Consider the following 25,269-nt stretch of genomic DNA (forward strand, 5'->3'; position numbering starts at 1 on the left):
TATGACAACGTATTAGTCATTATTTTATATAAGTATAGACTCCTTCTAAGCCAGCACTCGTCTATCCGTGACAGTTATTGATTTTTTACCTTCTGATAGTTTTTACCTAAGCCCAATGAAGTGCGCATATGGCATGCTGTAATTGTTAGCCTGGTATCTTGATCAATCAACACGTTTTGAATTAGCATTTCAAAAATATTACCCAGAATGCATTTGGTTCCAACGAGGTGAATAACAACACGCACTACAATGTAGAAGTCATTAATTTTAATTTAAAAAAAAAAGGAATAAAGGAGACGGCTGTTGTTAATACTTTTATTTATATAAAAATGTTGAAGAGACAGTAACAATATCAACATTGTTTTAAAAGTTATATTATAAAAATATTCATAACTCTTTATAGAGTCTTGGTGAAACAATGACAATGTATAGACTTCCATTTGAGACGAAGGCAGCCCCGCTTGCAAAATTTACCCTAGACAGTACCAGTACATTTCCAAAAACAAATTTTGAAATTATACATAAACGAAAAATATATTTTTCCATACTACAAGTTCAACGATCCAGTCTTCGGACTGAATCCTTTCCTTTCACCCGATTAGAAGCTATTATATTATATTATGAAATTAGTATCATTTTGTCTTTTATGCAATCATGGGTTGTCTCAAATTTGTGGAAGCGTTGTCGTTCCTTAATAGTCCTAAATGATTTTGTAACGTCACATTGCTTTATGGATACGAAAACAAATAAAATCTATGAAAATAAACAAAACCTTATCACACAGCTCACTTGAATCTAGGACTTAAAGGTTAAATAAAAGTTTAAAAGTAAAGTCTTAAACATTCCTAAAAAATATTAAATGAATAGAAGCAAAACCAATGATAATTATTTTTGGGTCTTCAAATAATCACCTTTCAAAAATACCTAAAACAATCTGAATAACATGCATAACACTATAAAAATAAGGAAATGTGGTACCATTTATATCTGCAGTAAATATATAATTTTGTCGAGTAAAATTAAAAATCTATATATATTGAATTAAATTGATAATAAACAAGTAGCAAGTATCACAGATCACCTTTAATAATATATACATGTTTTGTATAATGTATAAACTTTTTCAAAAGAACAGGTGTAAAGAAATTCAAACAAAACCTGACAAAAAGGGGACATCTTTAAATATTGATGGACAACATAAACTTGTTCAATTCAAATGTCGGAACAAGAGGCAAAAATTAACAACCACAAATACTTACATTGTACATATTACTAGATAATTAACTTTTAGTGGAATTTTTAAACGAAGTGTATTTATGTATGCAGTTAAACAGTATAAACTATTAAATACCACATTTGAACAGATTCTGATGCCTATACCCCAAAAAGAACCTTTTTTTAATTTAAGGAAAATTAAAGAAAATTGTCTTGGAAGACCAGATTATAATAAACGATTTAGTACTGGTATCTGCAACTATAATTAGAATAATTCAAGAAATGTGTACCAGATAACTGTAATGGCATGTTTATTGTGAATGTATATCTACTTTCAACAAAATGTCACGAGGCACTTTAGAACTTTTGTTAATGAAGTTCAACGTGAAAGTCGAATATTACGTCATCAGTAGCTGTAGATAGACGAATACGCAACCACTCGTACTACAATAACTATGACGTAAACAATAATTCCCGTAACAAACGCAGCAATGACAAAATTTCTGGCATTTCTAGCTTTTGATTCTGCGAAGGCATAATCGCCGTCGTTCGCTGCTCTGTTTGCCTACAACGAAAGTAACATATACGATAAAGGTCATCATAGATTTAGTAAACGAAAATAACATATACGATAAAGTTTAGCATAGATTTAGTCAACGAAAGTAACATATACGATAAAGTTAGCATAGATTTAGTCAACGAAAATAACATTTACGATAAAGGTTAGCAAAGATTTAGTCAACGAAAGTAACATATACGATAAAGGTTAGCATAGATTTAGTCAACGAAAGTAACATATACGATAAAGGTTAGCATAGATTCAGTCAACGAAAATAACATATACGATAAAGGTTAGCAAAGATTTAGTCAACGAAAGTAACATATACGATAAAGTTAGCATAGATTTAGTCATCGAAAATAACATATACGATAAAGGTTAGCATAGATTTAGTCAACGAAAATAACATATACGATAAAGGTTAGCATTTTTGTATTAAAGATGTAGTCGTGTCAGGTTTAGGAATTTTTATCTAGTGTTCTGACTCCTTGGACTTTTTCCTACAATACAGGGTAAAATATTTTGCCCCATATCACCCATTTGTCTTTTCATATAAGACTTCAATAGCTCAGAAAAGGTCATTTACCGAAATTTAAACAGATTCTAGATTTCTTTTCTTGCGATATGAAACTCAAATAATGTCAATGCTAAATATAAGGTAAAAGTCCGAGTCAGTCTTTTCCCGCCATTTTTTTTAAATCAAATATCTCGAAAAGGACTTTCATAACCTATCAATATTTCTAGCTTATTTTATTCCTTAACTAATGATCTTCTGATTTATAGTATCAATTTTGAGTTCCAGATTTTTTTAGCTTCACATGACTAAATCCTTTAACTAAACTGTCTTGTTCAACATTTTTTTATCCGTTTGCAATTCCCGTTTTATAGTGGTTAAAAGGAGTCGTAAGATACCAAAGGGACGAAACTGACAACGCCACGAACAAAAACCCCGAAAAACGACGAAATGACAAACAAGTCCACAAAACTTCAAAGGAAAATAAAGACATAGCAACACGACCCCTATAAAAAAGCGAGGGAGGTCTCATGCGTTTCGGTTGGGTATTATATCCTACTCCACATAAGGCATCCAATGTGTCGTAACCAAAGCCCTAATTAGACTTATCGTCGATCATTCTAATTACAAATTCGGTGATAAGTCTGAGTTGGTGTTGTCACAATCTAGAAAAGACGACGGGGCTTTGGTTACTACAATTGGAACATATCCGTGATCATCAGTTTCACAGATGTCCCATAAAGGTCTTTTTAATTGCTTTTTCTAAACGGATTTATTTTGAAAGTATTTCCGCGTACCTTTCTTATTCCGCTGATTCAAATGGAAAAACATCTGCTTATCCACCAATCTCGAGTAGTGTTTTATGAATGAGTTTCACCGGTTGACCCGCGGTTAATCGGCGTAAACGACATTCTTTGAACAATCGTGTGACGTTGTAAGATAATTATTGTGACATAGAAAATTACGGGAAAGTGCACGAATTCGAAAGTCTTCTGTCCGAATTGTCTCATTAACGTACATCCGATTATAAAAAATCAGCATCACCGTTAAAAGACTTGTTGACTTGTTTCTACGCATGTTTATTTTTTCCTACTTTTGTGTTCACATTTAATTTCTGCATTTTGTGTTGCGATTATTCATCGTCATCCCGTCTTAGGCAAAATCATTTATTTTGAACTCTTATCAGGCCAGAATATTTTCAAAATCCTCCTCCTCCAACCTGAAAATCAAATGGTCGTCCCCTTACCATGAATATTGTATTAAATACTTACATCGTTTGCCGCTATAAGTGCACATATTCCAATGGGCCAAAAGCATAAACATGCAAAAATGGCGGGAATCAAATAATTGGTTGGTCTTACATGAACGACCATTGCTTGTGGCTGGTTTGTAACCTGAAGAATACATGACAAAACTACATTATATTATCATTTAATTTCATTTTCATCACATAACTCTCATATTCAACTACAAAGTAAGAGGTATAATAGTTGTACGATAAGGCCCCGACAATTAAATGCTTTTCCCCCAAAACAAATATGTATGACAGTTTTATTCTGTTATCTCTACATGACAGGTGTTTTGACTATTGATCATGTATGGCAGGGTTTTATCTGTCTTCTCTGTATGACAGTGTTGTATTTTGCTATCTCTTCATGACAGGTGTTTTGACTATTGACCATGTATGGCAAGGTTTTATCTGTCTTCTCTGTATGACAGTGTTGTATTTTGCTATCTCTTCATGACAGGTGTTTTGACTATTGACCATGTATGGCAGGGTTTTAACTGTCTTCTCTGTATGACAGTGTTGTATTTTGCTATCTCTTCATGACAGGTGTTTTGACTATTGAGCCTGTGTGGCATATGATTTACCTGTCTCCCGTGTGATACAGGGTTTTTATTCCGTTACCTCTACATTTGGGGACGTTTTCTTATTATGTTACTCAGACATAACAAACAACTGCTATTCAGTTTGACGTTTTACTTGTTACTAACCAAAGCTAAGGCGACGTCGCCGATACATGTATGACATCGACTTAGGATATACAAAGTTAATTCGAGACGTAGCCGATCTCGCGGTCTTCTCGACATTCTCGGGGCCTCAAAATAATACTTCACGTACAAAAAAATTGGAATACAATATATATAGATTAGATTAAAATTAAAGTATCTCAGCTTAACATTTTCACAGTTCTTTCACAATTAAACTAAACGCAGTTCATATTATGAATTCTTATAACAGTTAATATTCATCGTGTCACGCATTTATACAAAACGTTCCAAACCAAAAATTTGAAAGCCAACGATGTGTACATATCAAAGAATTTATATGATCAAACACGCGACAGTTAATTTGTGATAAACAATCATAAAATTGAGAATGGAAATGGGGAATGTGTCAAAGAGACAACAACTCGACCATAGAGCAGACAACAGCCGAAGGCCACCAATGGGTCTTCAATGCAGCGAGAAACTCCCGCACCCGGAGGCGTCCTTCAGCTGGCCCCTAAACAAATATGTATACTAGTTCAGTGATAATGGACGTTATACTAAACTCCAAATTATACTATGTATCCCATGAGACAAAAAAAATTAAATACAAAATGTTGGAAAAAGTTTGAAACATGGATCAACAGAAAAAGATCAAAACAGAAGAGCCTAACATGGATTAGAGCTATGCATATGACAATTATTATCTTAATATAAAAATAAGAAGAAGTGGCATTATTAGTATGATTGGTATATCACAAAACACAACTACAATTTATAACAGACTGGTTTTTACACCTGAGCAAATGATAAAGAACAAATACCAACTCTTTCAGACAACTATCCATCTATGTCAGAAATACATGTAACATCAAATGATACAGAAAAACTCCTAAAAAATCTAGATTCATCTATAAAAGCTCCAGGTCCAGATGAAATACCAGCACGCATAATAAAACAATTTGCATCAGAATTTGCAACACATCTCACTTTCATTTTTAACACATCTTTTTTGAAAAGGGATGTACCATCAGACTAGCGACAGGCAAATGTAATTTCTATTTCTAAAAAAAAAATAGCCAGAAATTACAGGTTGTCTCATTAACCTGTATAAGCTGCAAACTCTTACAACTCATTGTAGTAAGTAACATCCTAAATCATCTGGACACACATACCATTCTAGCAGACAATCAGCATGGTTTCAGAGCAAAACGCAGCTGTGAAACACAACTTCTTACACCAAGTCGTGAATTACTTAGTAACCTTCAATGGCATATAAACGTATCTTGTTATATTAGACTTCTCCAAGGCATTTGACAAGGTACCTCACAAAACATTAATAAGGAAGATGGATGATTATGTCATAAGGTGAAATATAAGCCTTTCTTAATAATAGAACGCAACAGGTTGTCCCTGATGGGGAAGTATCTGGTAAAATACCTGTGGTCGGTGGCGTGCCTCAAGACACAGTCTTGGGTCCACTACTTTTCCTGATTTTCATAAATGACCTCCCTCCCTGCAACAGTCACATAAAAAACACGCTTGTACGCAGATGACTGTAGTTTATACAGAACAATTAAAAATCAGCAAGATTGTACCTACAAAATGACTAAACTGCCTAGCCAAATGGGAACAAACTTGGGGTATGCAATTCCACCCAGAAAAATGCAACTCCCTCAGTGTAACAAGATCACAGTCACCATACAACATGATTATGTACTAAAAGGCCACATTTAAGAATCCGTCAGCACAGCAAAACATCTTTGTATCACCTTATCTAACAACATGTCATGGGATACCCATATTAACAACATCACTGCTAAAGCAAATAAGAACTTGGGCTTTTTAAAAAGAAACTTAAAATAAATCAGGAAGAAACAAAAAGTTTGGCTTACAAATCTATGTACCGATCAAACCTAGAATACTGCTCTTCAGTTTGGTCTCCTAACACCCAAAAACAAAAACATTGAAAAAGTACAAAGAAGGGCATCACGCTGCGTCACCAATATGTACCATAACACCAGTAGTGTCACTTCCATGATTGAGCATCTTAAATGGAAGTGACTTGAAACTCGCTGAAACATCAATCGTGTAACAATGATGTACAAAATTACACACAAACTTATAGCAGTAGATCCAAACCTTTACCTTTCACCACAGCCAATAAAAAACTACAATATCAAACACTCAGCACCAGAACAGATTACTTTAAGTACAGTTGTACTGTTGAATTTACTTCCACAATACATCATCAGCGTTAACTCTTTGGGTCAGTTTAAAATACTGACCCAAAGTCAGTACATTTAGACATCTACCCTGTTTGTAAATATATAAATGTGTTTTTTTTTGTTTTTTTTTTAATTTTTGCACAAAATTATTTTTGATTATTGCACTCATAAAGTTGTTATTTTTTAATAAGTGTCTGTTTGCGATGCGCCGACGTATAATCATCAATGTGCTGATGGATTGTCGTATAATGTAGATGTAGATGTGGATTGCAAATGAGACAACTCTCCACCAGAGACCAATAACGTATATGTTAAAAACTAAAGGTGGCCGTCTTAAGTTCGCAAATTAATTGAGTTAATCAACATCTTTGAACGAATCGCATTATCTCGTACTAGGTTACTTATAGTATATGAGAAGGTTATTTCGGAGGGACTGTTCTTTTTACTCAAGGAAATAAGACGGAAAGTGCAATTAAAAAGTAAGGAACTATATACCACTGACTAATACTTACTATAACAGTTGATTGCTGTTGTTGTTGTTGTTGCATGCCGTAACCTTGCGGGGAACCGTAACCTTGCGGGGGACCATATCCTTGAGCGGGCGGGCCATATCCTTTTGGTGGCTCACCGTATCCTTGTTGTGGCTGGCCGTATCCATGCTGTGGCTGGCCATAACCTTGTGGTGGTTGTGTTACAGGTTGACCGTATCCTTGAGCTGGCGGATAGGGTTGTCCGTAATTCTGTGGTGGGTTGTTCGGATAAGGTGGAGGTTGTTCTGAAATAAAAGAAAACCTTGTGCAGCACATACAATCAGAAAATAAGCTAAATTTTATCTACCAAATAGATTTCGTACTTAATTCGTTAAAATTTAATGTTTTCTTATCTTTTTTATTTTATTAAATGAAATACATTTTACTCAAATCAAGTGACAATATGAATTATTTTATATTCGATTATGGACTGACTATAACTACTAATTCTATTGAAATTTATTATTCATTATTACTGTCTCTAAAATGGGCTTTCATAATTTCACTTTTCGCTAAAAGGAGGTTTAAAATCGTGCGCTAAAATGGGCATTGATCATTTAACTTTATGCTAAAATGGGTTAAAAATCTTGCGCAAAAATGGGTAATACTTTGGCGCTAAAACGTCCGAATTTTTTCGCTAAAATGTCCTCCGTCGGGACCAACATTCAGATTAACATGGCTTTATTTGATGATGTAGTCGAATTATGTTGTCAGCATTTAGGCAGTTAAACATTTCAGAACAATAAATCTAAGTAAATTTCTCTGTATGATCCAAGACAGTTTGTTTGCAGCTGAATCGATTTAACCCTGCATTATCAAAAAAATAGGATGAAAATAAAATTATCTTAATAATACATTAGAAGGATAAAAGGAACCAAAGTATATAAACACAATAGAGACAACTGTATCCCCTCTTACAATCAATCATTCCAGAACCATTTATAAACTGAATAAGTTGTGTGTCTTGTAATGTATGCGATGGTTCTTCAAGTACAATTAATCACTTCAATTATTTTCAATTGTCTCTAGAATCGACATGCAAGTCATTTTTACTTCATTTACATTCTAATGTAGATATAAGAAGATGTGGTATGAGTGCCAATGAGACAACTCTCCATCCAAGTCAAAATTTATAAAAGTAAACCATTATAGGTCACAGTACGGTCTTCAACACGGAGCCTTGGTTCACACCGAATAGTAAGCTATAAAGGGCCCTAAAATTACTAGTGTAAAACTATTCAAACGGGAAAACCAACGGTTTAATCTATATAAAAAACGAGAAACGAGAAACACTTATGAACCACATCAACAAACGACAACTACTGAACATTAGATTCCTGATTTAGGACAGGTGCAAACAAATGCAGCGGGTTTAAACGTTTAAATGGTACCAAACCTTCACCCTTTTTCTGAAACAATAGTGTAACATCACAACATAGAAAGACACACTATAAAATATTAACTGAAATAGCTTAACTCAATCAAAGGACATATTAACACCATTGAACATACACTGAACAAATAAATCTGACCTATGATACAATGTAAATACAAAATAAATAAACTAAGGGAAGAATAATAAAAGTAACATGTTTATGTGTTTGTTTGTTAGTTCTAAAGATGTCTTATCTTTATGTTTGTTATTTCTAAAGATGTCTTATCTTTATGTTTGTTACTTCTAAATATGTCTTATCTTTATGTTTGTTATTTCTAAAGATGTCTTATCTTTATGTTTGTTATTTCTAAAGATGTCTTATCTTTATGTTTGTTAGTTCTAAAGATGTCTTATCTTTATGTTTGTTAGTTCTAAAGATGTCTTATCTTTATGTCTGTTAGTTCTAAAGATGTCTTATCTTTATGTCTGTTAGTTCTAAAGATGTTAATCTTTATGTCTGTTAGTTCTAAAGATGTCTTATCTTTATGTCTGTTTGTTCTAAAGATGTCTTATCTTTATGTTTGTTAGTTCTAAAGATGTCTTATCTTTATGTTTGTAGTTCTAAAGATGTCTTATCTTTATGTTTGTTAGTTCTAAATATGTCTTATCTTTTTGTCTGTTAGTTCTAAAGATGTCTTATCTTTATGTTTGTTAGTTCTAAAGATGTCTTATCTTTATGTCTGTTTGTTCTAAAGATGTCTTATCTTTATGTTTGTTAGTTCTAAAGATGTCTTATCTTTATGTTTGTAGTTCTAAAGATGTCTTATCTTTATGTTTGTTAGTTCTAAATATGTCTTATCTTTTTGTCTGTTAGTTCTAAAGATGTCTTATCTTTATGTTTGTTAGTTCTAAAGATGTCTTATCTTTATGTCTGTTTGTTCTAAAGATGTCTTATCTTTATGTTTGTTAGTTCTAAAGATGTCTTATCTTTATGTTTGTAGTTCTAAAGATGTCTTATCTTTATGTTTGTTAGTTCTAAATATGTCTTATCTTTTTGTCTGTTAGTTCTAAAGATGTCTTATCTTTATGTTTGTTAGTTCTAAAGATGTCTTATCTTTATGTCTGTTAGTTCTAAATATGTCTTATCTTTATGTTTGTTAGTTCTAAACATGTCTTATCTTTATGTTTGTTAGTTCTAAAGATGTCTTATCTTTATGTCTATTAGTTCTAAACATGTCTTATCTTTATGTTTGTTAGTTCTAAAGATGTCTTATCTTTATGTTTGTTAGTTCTAAAGATGTCTTATCTTTATGTCTGTTAGTTCTAAATATGTCTTATCTTTATGTTTGTTAGTTCTAAAGATGTCTTATCTTTATGTTTGTTAGTTCTAAATATGTCTTATCTTTAAGAAAGACCTCTTTCGAAAAGAGAAGTAACATAACAAAACTGCAGACTGTATGTAATGTTAACTTGAAGAAAATTTCCTTTTAGATACTAGCTTTTGATCATAAACAAGCTTCTGCCCCAGTTTGGTACAAATCCAGGATAGTTTAAAAAAGTTATTGAAATTTTTAAAAACTTTAACCACAGAGTGAATGTAATGTTTCCTGGCAGAAAAACTAAGTCCATTTATAAGTAAAATACGGATAAACAGGATTTTATTTTTACAAAATTTACTTCTGGATGCTATCTTATAGTTATAAACAAGCTTCTGTCCAAGTTTGGTAGAAATCCAGGATAGTTTAAGAAAGTTATTACAATTTCAAAAACTTTAACCACAGAGAGAATATTTGTGGACGCCGCTGACGACGACGACGACGGAATGTAGGATCGCTATGTCTCGCTTGTGCGACAAAAGTCGCAGGCTCGACAAAAAAGAATATGCCCATCCTGTAATACATTGGAGGATGAAGCTCATTTTATTAAATTCTAAACTAAGAGATCACTTTTTAGGAAATGTAGTTAAACATGTTAAATATATGCCAGATTTTATGTCCTTGCAAGAAAATGAGAAAATTAAATATCTTCTTTGCCCATCAACCTCAAAAGAAGTAGAAAGCTTAGGGTCCTTTTTTATACAGGCATTAAAACCGGGGACAGGGGACTCTTGATTTATTTATATAAATATATATATATAAATGGATTGTTTTGCTTTTTTACTTGTATATGTTTTATGGGATATGTTTTCATATGGTTTTCTTTTTGAAATGTCTTGTGTGTGTATTTACATTCATTAAATTTGTCACAAACTTATTGCTTAGAGTTTATGTGACAATAAATATTTGAACTGAATTGAAAGTTATACGTAAATCAAACACTATTTAATTCTTTTTGAGTAAAGATTATACGAAAAAAAAAACAAACGCAAATGAATTTACTAACAAAAGGAATAAAGATGCTGGCGAGATGTTAAAAAGGGAACGTCTTGGAAACTCATTCTTACAAGACCGTCTCAAAGCTAGACCTCTCGATAGAGAGTGAAATACCATACGAATATAATCATTTGCTTCCTTTCTGGCGACGCTCGACCGTTCGAACATCAATCTCAGCAGTTTTATTGCTAGACAGGCAGTTGATTTACGGCATATCTGGTATGTAACGCTTACTGGAATATTCCTTGATACGAAACTAAAGTTTAGATACCTAAAAACGAAACAACCGAACATCAGTGCATTAAACACCCCTAAATACATCATACACTTAGATAGCAGACACATGTTCATATGAACTACATGTATCATATACCACGGTACTATATGTCCGTAAATACATATTTGTACATCTAGATACTGACACACCCAAAATATATAGAGATTTCAACAATTCTTTAGTTAAAATAAAATGTAAATATGTTTTCCACTTGACAATCCGTGTATTACTTAATTTTACATTTGTATTTAGGAGGAAAGTCCATTATATTTAGAGATTTCAAAATATATAGAGATTTCAACAATTCTTTAGTTAAAATAAAATGTAAATATGTTTTACACTTGACAATCCGTGTATTACGTAATTTTACATTTGTATTTAGGAAAGTCCAGTATATTTTAAGATAACCCATTGACTGTGCATGATTTAAAGGAGATGATAATCAATACTTCCTCATTCTACTAAATCTGATGTAGTTAAGAGACTTTTATGTTATAGAAATTAAATCAAATGGAATTTTCTTGAAAAAACCTATGTACAGAAGAACTTGGGCTTATTTGATTTGTTACTGAATATGTTGGTGTTTTTTGTGTAAGATTGTAATTACAAGTGAGAGGTTTTAAATTAGCTAGCTATAAAACCAGATTTAATCCATCATTTTCTACATAAGGAAATGCCTGTGCCAAGTCAGGAATATGACAGTTGTTTTCCATTCGTTTGATGTGTTTGAGCTTTTGATTTTGCCATTTTATAGAGGACCTTCCGTTTTGAATTTCCTTTTGAATTCGGTATTTTCTTTAAATCAAAATGAATCACACCTCAATAAAACTTGTTATAATGACCTCATTACACTATATATATATAAACACTTCATACTATATTAATATCCTATATTGCTCATATTTTACTTTATTTCTGTTTGTATTGTTTTATTTCATTAAAAACTTAGCATGCATGTTTAATAATAATAATTGTATTATGATGTTTATGCATCTTGCTAGCTGACAAGGGCCCATGATTAGTACATAGAATAATGTCTAATATCTAATGTACGACAGCTATACCAAGAAACGTTGACAAACAACACAAAAGTTTATCATAAACACAAAAACTAAACCATAAAACACACAATTTTTTCGATACGTAAATATTTCAATGTCATGTCAATAATACAAACCATATATTAAAGCATTGTTTACGGGTTTCCCTACCTTGCCCTTTTTCCATCTGATCAAATCCAAGATTTTTTTCTGAATGGTTATAAATAGATACAAATGATGATTGTAATTGACAAATTTGAAAAAGTATCACGTGAAATTTTTATGACGCACGCACAAAATCTTAAGCGGATACATTTTAATATACAAACATATTTGTAATATAACTGTATCATGTGCATTTTAAACAAAGATAAATAATAATGAATAATCAAGACACAACCATGATCAGATGATCAGACCTGATTACACGTTAATTTCAAAATCGACTTTAGAACATATTATAAACAAAAATTAACTTGACTTACACCTAGGCATAGTATTGAAGTTAGTGATGAAGTTGCCTAGTAGCGTACGAAAAATTATCTGTGATATGTACTGCATACATCATATGAGGTTATGTTGTAATCGATACATATGTTTGATTAATAAAGTTTAACGTCTCTTCGTGTGGTCTCGTAATGGCTAGGTCGCTTCGAGTGCGGATAGAACGTAGTCGAACGCATGCAGCGAGTTGTAAAGGTTGTGTCAATTCTTTACTTGGTGTAACAAAACGAATGTTTCTTTTGCCTCCTATCTTAACATGCAAGATTAACGTGTTGGTCCAATTCAACGCATATGCAAGTCGCTAACAAATTATATTCATCATTTGGAAAATATATATAACGTCTAACACAGAAAAATAATATCAGATTATTACATGGCATTTTTCATATCGCATGTATTATCAGCCCTAGGTTCAATATCCGCCCAAGAGCCGCATGGCTCGAGGGCTAATATTGACCGAGGGCTGATAATACATGCGATATGAAAAAGGACGTGTTATGATCTTTTTATCATATGCTTCAACAATGGATAAACATAACAGATTAATATAATGATCCTTTTACGTGGTTCTCAAATTATAGAAGTTCAAAGAGTGAAAAGTTCACGGACGTCGGACCCCAAATGTAGTACATTCGATATGAAATCTTTCAATCATATGCCTCAACAGAGAAGAAAAACAGAAGTATGATATATTTTAATATGGACGATAAAAAAAATAATTCAACTATACACATAATGAATACTGTTTGGAAAGTCAACATTTTAAAGTAACTTTCTAAATTAAGTTTGAAATTTTTAAAAATGCATTTATTTTATCATTTTTTTGTTGTTGTTTTTTTTGTTGTTTTTTTCAATTTTACACAATATACTTTCCAGTATCCAAATAATTGTTTTGTACCCTACTTTGTAATGTTTTTCACTGAAAACGTACCATTGAGGTGTATTTTCCGGAATTTGCCGAGTATCACCGGAATGCCATGCGATAACCTAACGGAAAGGCATGTGATAAAAGTCGAAGCATGTGATAAACTTTTCATATCAACCCGCTAAGCACCAATTCGAAAAATATGGAATTTACGTAGATTTAATGCTATTATCATACGTTAAAAATCATATGTTATTAAGTCTAAGTATATGATAATACTGAATATCATACACGCAGCATAGAATTTAATGTATTGAAAACATGAATAAGAAAATATATTAATTCACCTTCAAATGAATTGGCGAGACTGTGGGGGACATTATCAAGTTGAATCAATAGTATAATATATATGAGCTGTCCTACATTCGATAACACGTGATATTAGATCTTGATATCAATGTGTAAACATGTATCATACATGTGTACCTTTAAAAGTGGTTTGAACATAAAAACAGATGTGAGGATAAAAACAGGTCAATTAAGATATGATGACTTTTAATTTCTCATAATTAAAGACCATTTTTGTAAGAAATGTTTACATATAGACTTGATGATACACAATCCACTGTATTTTTTTTCAAATTATATAAAACCATACAGAATAATGATTATTAATTATAATTAACCAGATCAGGACGTGTGTTCCCGAAAGATAACTGTAGATTTTAAGAGGAGTTCTCTGTTTTTTAACTTCAAAATAACTTTCTTTTTATCTTTTCCAATTAACTCACTGAAATATTAAGTTATTATATTGAAGAACCTATAATTAAAAGATGATAAAAATATGAAATGTTGTCCGTTTGACTATGGAGGTACATGTATGTAAAATGTGTTCACGTCCGATCTTGATCGGGTCGTTACCTATGCTACCTCGTGAAGGAAAAGTTCACATTTTTCAAGTGGCAGCCCAACTTTCTTATCTTTGGGTGAGTTGTATATAGAAATCAGTATGCTCACCATAATCATTTGCAAATCGACAGTAAAACCATTGCCAAAGTATGCATACGTCTGGCTCTTCAGACAGGGTTGATACAATCCGGTTAGAATTGGGACGTATAATCAGATGTGGAAACTGTCACTAATGTCTATCTCTGTACGTCAAATAAGTCTTGCAACAGCTCTTTAACAGGTGGTGTGTTGCTTAAAAATGTGTGTCTGTATCAAACATGCCCTCGGTTCCAATTTGGATAAAATAAAAATCAAGTGTCCAAGCTTTGCTTCCAAGGATCTAAAAACGCTCCTTTCTACTTTCTGTTTTAAAGATCTCTCGATATCCTCTGGTTGTGTCGGATTAATATACATCTTCAAAAATTAGAAGGCTGAAACGTCATTGGCTGATGCGATAATTACATGTACCAGAACAGAAAGAAAAACGGAGTGTTGTCACATCCTTTTAAGCAAAACTTTGACACAGGATCTGTCAGTGGCGGATCCGGGGGGTTCCGAGTGTTGGATCCCCCTTTTTTGACGATCAATGCTTTTGAATGGGAACATATGGTTGGACCCCCCCCCCCCCCCCCCCCCCCACACACACACACACCCCACACCCTTTTATCCTGAGTTGGAAACCCCCTTTTAAAACTGGGTGGATCCGCCCCTGATCTGTCAAACTAAATCAGAATGTCTCAGTTATCAGTGACTGAACATGTCCAAATGTCCCGCCATTTATCCCTGTCGACCAACACAACACCTTTCAGAACCTTCTTATTGATAATTTGTTCTCCACTTGAACAAGCATATACTGTTTACACTGGACGTTAAGCAAACAACAGTCAATCAATCCAACTTTCCCGCCCTTCATCCTCGTAGTCAGGGATATAGGACACTAGCTGATAGAGAATATGAGCCCACATCCACTGTTTAGCTCGAATAACAATAATATTTTACTGTAATGTCCTGATTTAACATTATTTACCATTCTTATCTTCATTTTTGTTTAGTACATGGTATATGTATGGTATTATATACCCTGTCAAAGTATACCAATCAAATTCGGGATTAGCCGAGTATAATATAAAAGATTTCATACCTACAAAAGTAATATACTTGTTAGTTATATACATGTGTGTGCATCAAACAAAATATTTTTGTAGAACGAGATTTAGTGATTTTATATGAAATTGTGAGTGATTAGTTTGCTTTTATTAAAATGCAAGTTTAATTTAACAACTCCACTAAGGGGTCATTCATAATTGTCAACCATTTTCCAAAGTGTACAAAAGGTACACTTGGGGGAAGGGAATTAAAAAATCAACATTTTTACCGTACGCTTTTTTTTATAAAAATAAAACAGTCAGATATGTTTCAGTTTTTTTCAATGCTAATTTCTATATTTAACTAAACTATAGTAGACAGGATTATCTTTTTATTAAGAATAATCGATTCTTGTCTCGAAATCTGAAAATGGTTGGTGGACACTTTTTGAGGCAGGGTGGGGGGGGGGGGGGGGGGGGGGTCTGAAAAAGTGTATGTTTTGTACACTTTGGAAAATGGTTGACAATTATGAATGACCCCTTAGTGGAGTTGTTAAATTAAACTTGCATTAAGCAAACTAATCACTCTCAATTTCATATAAAATCACTAAATCTCGTTCTACACAAATCTGTTGTTTGATACACACACATGTATATGTAACTTACAAGTATATTACTTTTGTAGATATGAAATCTTTAATATTATACTCGGCTAATCCCGAATTTGATTGGTTATACTTTGACAGGGTATATAATACCATACATATACCATGTACTAAACAAAAATGAAGATAAGAATGGTAAATAATGTTAAATCAGGACATTACAGTAAAATATTATTGTTATTCGAGCTAAACAGTGGATGTGGACTCATATTCTCTATCAGCTAGTGTCCTATATCCCTGACTACGAGGATGAAGGGCGGGAAAGTTGGATTGATTGACTGTTGTTTGCTTAACGTCCAGTGTAAACAGTATATGCTTGTTCAAGTGGAGAACAAATTATCAATAAGAAGGTTCTGAAAGGTGTTGTGTTGGTCGACAGGGATAAATGGCGGGACATTTGGACATGTTCAGTCACTGATAACTGAGACATTCTGATTTAGTTTGACAGATCAGGGGCGGATCCAGCCAGTTTTAAAAGGGGGTTTCCAATTATGGACAATTATGGATGACCCCTATAATTTGAATGTAAAAATAAATGAACGGAAGCGGATAAAACCATGGATTGGAAGATGACAGATATAAACATCAAATAATAAATAATTTCATATTTTCGCAATACTCCACATAGAGAAGAAAACACTTATTGCGTAAAAAAACATATTTCGTAAAACTCTTCCCACAGACACACTATACATGCATTTGGGTCTGAAAATAGAGGTTTGTGCAAAACGGGCAAGGCAACGGGCAAAACGTAAAAGAACAGTGAATAAATAATCCCCCCCCCCAAAAAAAATATAAAAAAATAACAGAGAATGGTTGGGGTGCTAAAATGTAATGAATAGAAAATAATAGGAAACTAAATAAGGAATAGAGAAATGAATAGAGAAAGAATATAGAAATGAGGATCTCCATCTAAACTCTCATGTCCCTCTTGTGTTTGTATCACTTTACACTGAAGATTTAAAAGAGGGACGAAAGATACCAGAGGGACAGTCAATGTTTTCCAGTTACTTACCATTGTAAACGATGGTAATCGACGCAAATGAGAAGACAAAAATGTATAGTTCATAATGCGCATTATCTCTGTCACCGACCAAAAATATGACATAATTCGTATTTCTATGATGCACAAATCTGTCACGTGACTAACGTTTGCTTAAATCTTGAATTACATCTCAACGTTGGACTAATACATTAATAATTCTAGATAAACAATGTAAACTGAATTAGTTCTCGATAGCCCCTGCACTATAGAAGTAGACACATGTGCATGTAAGATGAGATACGAAATTCTTATCTTGATTCAGAGTGAATAGAATAACAACATCAGCTTTATGAAGCTTTAATTGACTGAATTAAAATCATATCACATGACCGATAATCTGAAATCTAAATGACAAGAATAACCATTTTATAACGCCTATTTATGTATCTTCAGTTAGTCGTCCACAAATATTCGTTACTATCATAAGATCTTAAAATTATTCTATATAAGATAAAAGTAATAATATGTTGATTAGGATCTCCAAGTTAAATTCACTATATGCGATACATTATTAGGGAATGATGGGGTTCCACAAAAGGTGAATTTAAAGATAAATCACAACAAATGACACGAACTTTCTAGAGATTATTGATGTGAAAACTAGACAAATGCAGTCACAAATCATTAACCTCAAGAGAAAAAATGAGTAATGGATATGAATGCATTTAAAATAAATATTGTATCATATACCACGAAATTTTAAATTCAAAATATACTGAGTGCCAATGAAAACGCAACACTTTGTTTTTAAAAAATAACATTTTTAAACAAAATAATACTTTCTTTACAGTAATTGTTAATGACAGTTAATGGGTGTATCTAAAGATAAAAGTCAAACAAAAATGTTCAATTATCACGATTCGAATGCAATGCGTTCATGCAACACAACGCTACAATTCACTAACTCACAGGCTCAATAACGAATGTGTCCACCGCGTGTTGCAACGCAATCTCTACAACGACGTGGCATTGACCTGACCAGACGTCGGATACGGCATTGTGGAATGTTTGTCAATTCTTCCCGCAATGCAATTTCAAGTTGGCGCAGAGTAACTGGTGGTGGCTGTCGTAGTCTTACGGCTTGTCCAATTTGATCCCATAAGTGTTCAATTGGACGCAAATCCGGCGAAAAGGCTGGCCATGGTAATGTCTGAACATGGTTGTTATTGATGAGCGCAGTTGTTAGTCGTGCAGAGTGTGCACGAGCGTTATCTTGTTGAAAAAGATTAACATCTTGATGCCTAGTCATAGACGGTATAACGGTCGGCCGTAAAACTTCATCAATGTAGCGTTGGGCGTTTAAATTGCTATTGCTAGTGATGAGTGTAATTTTATGGTTGAACGATATTCCTCCCCATACCATGACACTACCACCACCCCAACGATCTGCCTCTTGAATACATGAATCTGCATAGCGTTCTCCTCTTCGTCTCCACACACGAGTTCGTCCATCACTACGGCGAAGATGGAATCTTGATTCGTTCGTCCATAAGACAGTTGACCATTGCCTGTGTGACCATCTCTGACGTTGTTGTGACCATCTAAGGCGATTTTGGCGTCGTACTGCTGTCAGCATGTTACTACGGAAAGACCGCCGTGCTCTTAATCTACTGCTGCGCAAACGGCGTCTTACCGTGTTTGCTCCAATTTGTCTCCTATGAACGCCGACAGTCTCTCGTGCTGATTGGACTGCCGTACGGAAACGATCTCGCAGGTGCTGAAGACGAATGTATCGGTCCTGTTGGGCAGTAGTTGCTCTCTGCCTTCAGGGACGTGGCCTATCATTCAAAGAGTCAGTTTGGTTGAATCTTTGGATGAATCTGGTAATTGTTGAGGCCGAACACTGCATTATGCGTGCAATTTCACGACTTGAAATGCCTCCTTGCACCATGCCCCAAACTTCATGTCTCTGGTAGTCTAAAAGTCTTGGCATCTACACCTTAGTTTATTGCAATGGCTTACAAAAAAGGATGGTAAATTTCAATTCTTAAGCAAGGCTTTCCAAAACAAACATGAGAAAATCACTCGTGCGTAAAATAGCGGTGCACTCGACTCTCCCCCTTTTCGGTAATCAAGCACGTAATTTTTTTCTAAAATCATTCAAGCGTAAAGTTGTCGAAAGAAGTCTGAGAATTCATTTTTAAACCGATATAGGTAATCATTTAAAAAAAAATATTTATATTTTTTTTAAATATTTGAAATTTACAAGTGTTGCGTTTTCATTGGCTCTCAGTATATATAACCAGCTACAAATGTATAGACAGTGGATAAATAACATTACTTTTCTGGTTTTAATGAAAAACTGCGATTTTACTAATGATATTCCAAATTGAATTCAAAGGAACATTTATGATTTACATGTATTTGTCACTTCGGGTTTAAAAAAAAGGCGAAAGGTACCAAAATGATATTCGCAATGAGTCTGAGCCGAAGACCAACTGACAAACAACGCCATGACAAGAAACGTTAAACCATGAAAAGACAAACAAAAATCCACGAAACACGACCTAGAAAACCAAAGTCTGGTTAACAGGAAACCCATAAAAACAAGGGTTGTGCATGATTGCATTTAATAAAAAACTTGAATTGTACATTTTAAATGTGAAACGACTTGATCAAATTTCTTAAAGTATTTAGATCAAGGCTTGTTATTCCGACCTTCTTACCTTGCTGGAGTACATGAGAAAAACGCCTATGCTTTTGTAAGGTCTTATTTTTTTAAACCTGTAAGAATTCGACAACCAATAAAAATATTATTCAATCATCTTTTTTTATCTAAATAACAGAAAAAAAATTGGCTTCAACATTGCATTTTGTGAGATTACTGATTTGGACTACAGTATTACCGATGTAAGTTATCTGAGGATATGAACGTAGATAACTATTTCAAATAATATCATTGATAAACAAACAGTAAAGTCGTACAGGTCTGTTACTTGTTACCCAGTCTTTATCTTCCTCGTCTAACAGGTCAAAGCTTTTAAAGCGTAATCATTTGCACCCTTACACACGCAGCATTCTTAGTGATTAAGATTTTCCTTGCAAAAGATCATGCTAAAAGGTCCGATGGTCCTTTCTCCTGTAATTCTTCGTCAACAAATAATGGAAACAATCCTTTATTCGACATTGTTCTAAAAATTTGTGAAGATTAGGAACATAAATATTGCTGTCCCTTGTTATATCGATATGAATAAAATTGAGAATGGAAATGGGGAATGTGTCAAAGAGACAACAACCCGACCATATGGCAGACAACAGCCGAAGGCCACCAATGGGTCTTCAATGCAGCGAGAAACTCCCGCACCCGGAGGCGTCCTTCAGCTGGCCCCTAAACAAATATGTATACTAGTTCAGTGATAATGGACGTCATACTAAACTCCAAATTATACACAGGAAACTAAAATTAAAAATGATACAAGACTAACAAAGGCCAGAGGCTCCTGACTTGGGACAGGCGCAAAAATGCGGCGGGGTTAAACATGTTTTTTGAGATCTCAACCCTCCCCCTATACCTCTAGCCAATTTAGAAAAAAACAAAACCTAAATAAAGATAGTCAAATGATTATGTTATGCCCCACTTAGGGGCATTATGTTCTTTGTTCTGTGTGTCCGTTCGTCCGTTCGTCCCGCTTCAGGTTAACGTTTTTGGTTAAAGTTTTTGGTAAAGGTAGTTTTTTATGAAGTTGACATCAAATCAATTTGAAACTTAGTACACATGTTCCCTATGATATGCCAAATTAGAGTTTTGACGTGTAATTAAGGTGCGTTCTCACTGGGGCTTACACAAGTGTAAAACAAGTTTAATTTAATTTTTACATTTATCAAAAAGTACCAAGTGAAGGCTTTCATTCTGAAAATATTTGAGGTACTACTAAATGAAAGTTCCTTCATAACATAATGGTAGAAATGTTCTGTATTATTGCTGCACTGGATCAAATTCCTTAGGGAGCTACCATTTGATTTTTATGGGGGGCTAGGATGAAATTTGAAAAAAAAAGGCAGGACAGGAGTTTTGAGTAAAAAAAAGGCAGGATGAGCAACTTGGTAAAAAAAAAGGCAGGATGACAATTTGTGTAAAAAAATTCAGGATAAACTAGTAAAAAAAAAAGGCAGGACCGAATAGAGTAAAAAATAAAAAGACAGGACAGAGATTACAACAAAAAAAAAGCAAGACAACATTTTTCATCCTAGCCCCCCCCCCCCTTAAAAATCAAATGGTAGCTCCCTTACGCAAAAGAACATAGATTGTGTGATATGTGTTCAAACAGGAACAGACATAATATATAGCATTGTTTATAAGAAAGTTTCCCATGTAACTTCTGTCAGGCAGAATAAATATATTTGACAGAGCTAGGTTGACAATTTACTGCATGCCAAACAATTGAAAAGTTTCCATTTTAAGGACTTAAAACTTGAGCACACAAAAAGTGTTTGACATTGGCATGTGAAAATGACCTAAATTTTCTATTACATATACGTAGCAGCGTAAAATATAACTATATATATAGCCTCTTAAAGACCATATGACGATCAATATAATTAATAAGATATAATGGGGCTATTTAACATTCTCATTTTATTAATAATTACACGATAACATTCATAATGATTGCAATTTGTCAACCTGGTACAATTTGAATATAAACAAGAAAACCAATACCGGATTTCTGATACTAGCGGTGTGACCTTATTTAAGGATAAGCACTTCCTCCTTTATAAACGTAAATACGTTTGAAGGGTTCGGTCAAATTTGCGGTATTTCCTTAATTTGTTGTTAAAGTTTTCGAAAGAACATCCTTGTGAATAAAATTCTTTTATGTTCAATTCATATATCAACTTTTTCGGTATTTCCATGATGGTTAGCCTGAGAATATCCTATGAAAATCGTTTTGTTCTTAAAGTCAAAGTCAAAGAATTTATAGATATGAAATCGTTGATTTTAATCATAATATATATATAAACTTTTAGATTCAAGACAAAAAGTATATAAAAAAAAATGATAAAAAGAAATCTATTTGTTTTTCAAATGTGACTGAGGAAGTGCAAAGCTTACAGACAGTTATCAGTGTTCAAATAAAAATAGCATATAAATTAATGTTTTGAAATATTAAACATATACATATAATGAATTATAAGCTGCGTTGGATAGAAATCGACCTTGTTCAAGTGCACGTATGCACCATGATGTGCATGTGTAAGACTTTGACTGATTTTCGAACATTTATATACAAAATAAAAGATACATTTTGGCCTGTGTTATAGGGATTTTAAAACAACTCAATTTTCCAACAGTGTACGACTTTAGTGGCCTTTGGTTGTTTTTTGCTTTTTGGTCGGGTTGTTGTCTCTTTGACACATTCCCCATTTCCATTCTCAATTTTATTTTCGTACAGATTTTTCAAACCGAAAAAGTTTAAAAGATGTATTGATATTGATATGCATAAGGTCGATTTTTATCCGACGCAGCTCAATTATAATAGCATGGCATTATACTCGAATGAAATATTTCAGCTAATCCTGCAATCTGGTTGTTTATGTGGACAGTGTATGGATGACAAGAGCCGATATACCCTCTGAACAAAAACGAATATCAGAATTGTGATTAATATTGAAATCAGGACACTCTGGGACAGTAATTCATATATTCCCTTTCAGAACCCTAAATCCCCTTTGCCTAGTGGCTTATGAGGTATAAAATAATATTAAAATAATAACGGGAAATATGAGCCCATGTCTAATGTGAAGATCCCGAATAATTCTATATAATATGTGTATAATAAACTTTTCAAGTCAGTCAATGGATATATCTAATTTAGTACATTCACCAATACCTTTTATAATGCAATATTTACTGACCTCATAATCATTACTACGAAATATGACATGGAATTTATTGAGGTCTGAAAGATTATAAAAAGAAGGTCGAATATCTGAAATTTTCTGATAAGACATAATGCTTTGCCTGTTCTATTTTCCATCCATAATGCAAGTTATAACTGGAATGTTGTATTTTTTCTTTGTGAAATGAAATCAATGTTGATTTACGGTTATCTTGGTCAAAAAGGTCACGTAGACCAGAGAATAAAACAAGTCTAATCGTTTTCGCTTATATTCAACACTGACAATGACAATAATTATATAATCTGTATGTGTACGGTGTTAAAATATGTTATTGTAAAAAAACTTGCAAAACTTGTTCGTGATTCTTTTAACAATTACGTTTTTCATATCTTGTAATCTTGTAATATTTGACATGGAGTGAGAAATATGAATGTGAAAATGACATCGATTTCTTTAAAAGATGGTGACAAAATAAAACAACAGTCAGATGATTGAATTTCTTCAACAATCAATATGATATATAATATAATGTTTTGTACTTTGCCTTACCTTGTCCTTTTTCCATCTTTTATTTGTGAAAATATTTCAGAGACTGAATATTTCAAAATAGTGTGTTTACCTGTGTAATATATTATCAGGTAAATAGTCTGACGTGCTGTGGAGATAACGGAATTGATTTGTGAGGTGCGTCAATTAGATTTACACATGTGTTTTAAAATATTGACAATAATAAAAGTGTTTTAGTATATTGACAATGATCAAAGAAAACCGGATTTCTGTCGATAATGTATATATGAGGGTCTGGAGACTGAGGGTGCAAAAGAGGGGGGGTCCTTCATTTCAGTATGCTTTCTTTAATTTTTAATGTCATATTTTTCTCTATTCTTTATATTTTTTGTCCATTATTCTATATTCTTTATAAATTAGCACCATTTTTCTCTATTCTTTATTTTTAGGCCATATTTTTTTCTAGTCTTTATTTTTTGGTCCATTTTTCTGTAGATTTGGTTCATTATTCTCTATTCTGTAAACACCATCCACACCCTCATATATAAATGTTTATATATCCCGATTCTTTTGAGGGCAAAAAAGGTCATGAATTTCGCAATTAATTGTGTCATCTTAACTCTGATGACTTGTATTGGCCATTGAACCTTATAATCTATTTCCCACACCAAATTTATTTGTTTTATTGAACTTTTTTTAACTACTGAAAGTAACTTTTTACATATTAAAATAGGACCACCTCTGGGTGCGGGATTTTCTCGCTACATTGAAGACCCATTGGTGGCCTTCGGCTGTTGTCTGCTCTTTGGTCGGGTTGTTGTCTCTTTGACATATTCCCTATTTCCATTCTCAATTTTACTATCCAGTGCTTATTTCATTTACTTCAATTTTTAAATTACCACATATCCCCGATGGTGAAATGGGATATATATAATAGACCACTAAATTCCAATAGGTTTATAATTGTTTATACTTACCAAGTTCAAGCAGGCTTTAAACGTTTTAAGTTTCACGTGTATATAGTAGTAACTTTGGATTGCAGCACACATGTTTTACACATTGACTTCTCCTGTAAACTGGGAACTTGTTGGAAAGCAAATATATAGCAGAATCTACGACTTGGTTAAGGAGGCTATTACCCGTAGCAGTAATTATAGTCAGTGGGATTTGGTTGTTTGCAGCAGATGTTTTAAAGTCTGTTTTTATTCACAACCTTTTTTTCATAGGCTTGGGGCGATTAGTAGTCTTATACGGAAATGATATACAATTACTGTTGTCGATCAACCATTGCGTCTGATTCATTTTTAAGTATCAGTTTGCTTATTTACACGACTAAACGTTATTTTTTTCTGTATCAAAACTCTATCATTTGCTGTAGGCATTGCATAAGGTCTTGTCTCCCCGCACTGTGTACGATATTGCTTAATGAAATCTTCTGAAATGTACAGCCGCCGATATTACAGTACAGGATTGCACGATTTCTATATCGGTAGGTTAAATTCTTTTTGCGATTGTTTCTTTTAACTAAGGGTCCGAATGATCTCAAGCTTTTTTATACTTATGAGGTCGATCAGAATCTTTACATTAGTCTTTATAACCGTACAGCCTATGGCTATTGTCATCACTGCATCAGGATATCACAGATTAGAATTTATAGTATAAAGGTATGGTTTCATAAGTTGATTTTTACCTTTCATTTATGTTCCAGCC

General features: G+C 33.2%; 1 protein-coding gene across 2 annotated transcripts; it reads right to left on the reverse strand.

The window, feature by feature from the left end:
- Positions 1–301: 301 nt before the first annotated feature.
- Positions 302–23,745, reverse strand: LOC127705338 (cell death-inducing p53-target protein 1 homolog). 2 transcript variants are annotated; one of them, XM_052209651.1, is made up of 4 exons: positions 23,602–23,745; positions 7,018–7,280; positions 3,560–3,682; positions 302–1,780 (listed from the first exon to the last, which is right to left on the reverse strand). In XM_052209651.1, exons 1-4 carry the CDS (start codon positions 23,615–23,617, stop codon positions 1,622–1,624), a joined length of 561 nt encoding a protein of 186 aa, XP_052065611.1. In that variant the 5' UTR covers positions 23,618–23,745; the 3' UTR covers positions 302–1,621. The 2 variants fall into 2 exon arrangements, with proteins under 2 accessions (XP_052065611.1, XP_052065612.1); XM_052209652.1 differs by lacking the exon at positions 23,602–23,745 and adding an exon at positions 12,271–12,318.
- Between the last annotated feature and the right edge of the window lie 1,524 nt (positions 23,746–25,269).

The sequence above is a fragment of the Mytilus californianus genome, unplaced genomic scaffold (genome assembly GCF_021869535.1).
Source record: "Mytilus californianus isolate M0D057914Y unplaced genomic scaffold, xbMytCali1.0.p SCAF_6, whole genome shotgun sequence".
NCBI lineage: Eukaryota > Metazoa > Mollusca > Bivalvia > Mytilida > Mytilidae > Mytilus > Mytilus californianus.

Excerpts from the sequence above, each read along its gene's own strand:
- LOC127705338 (XM_052209651.1), bottom strand. Across the intron at positions 3,683-7,017 it reads AACAGCAATCAACTGTTATA|GTTACAAACCAGCCACAAGC; the intron begins GTAAGTATTAGT and ends TGTATTCTTCAG. Across the intron at positions 1,781-3,559 it reads CACTTATAGCGGCAAACGAT|GCAAACAGAGCAGCGAACGA; the intron begins GTAAGTATTTAA and ends CTTTCGTTGTAG.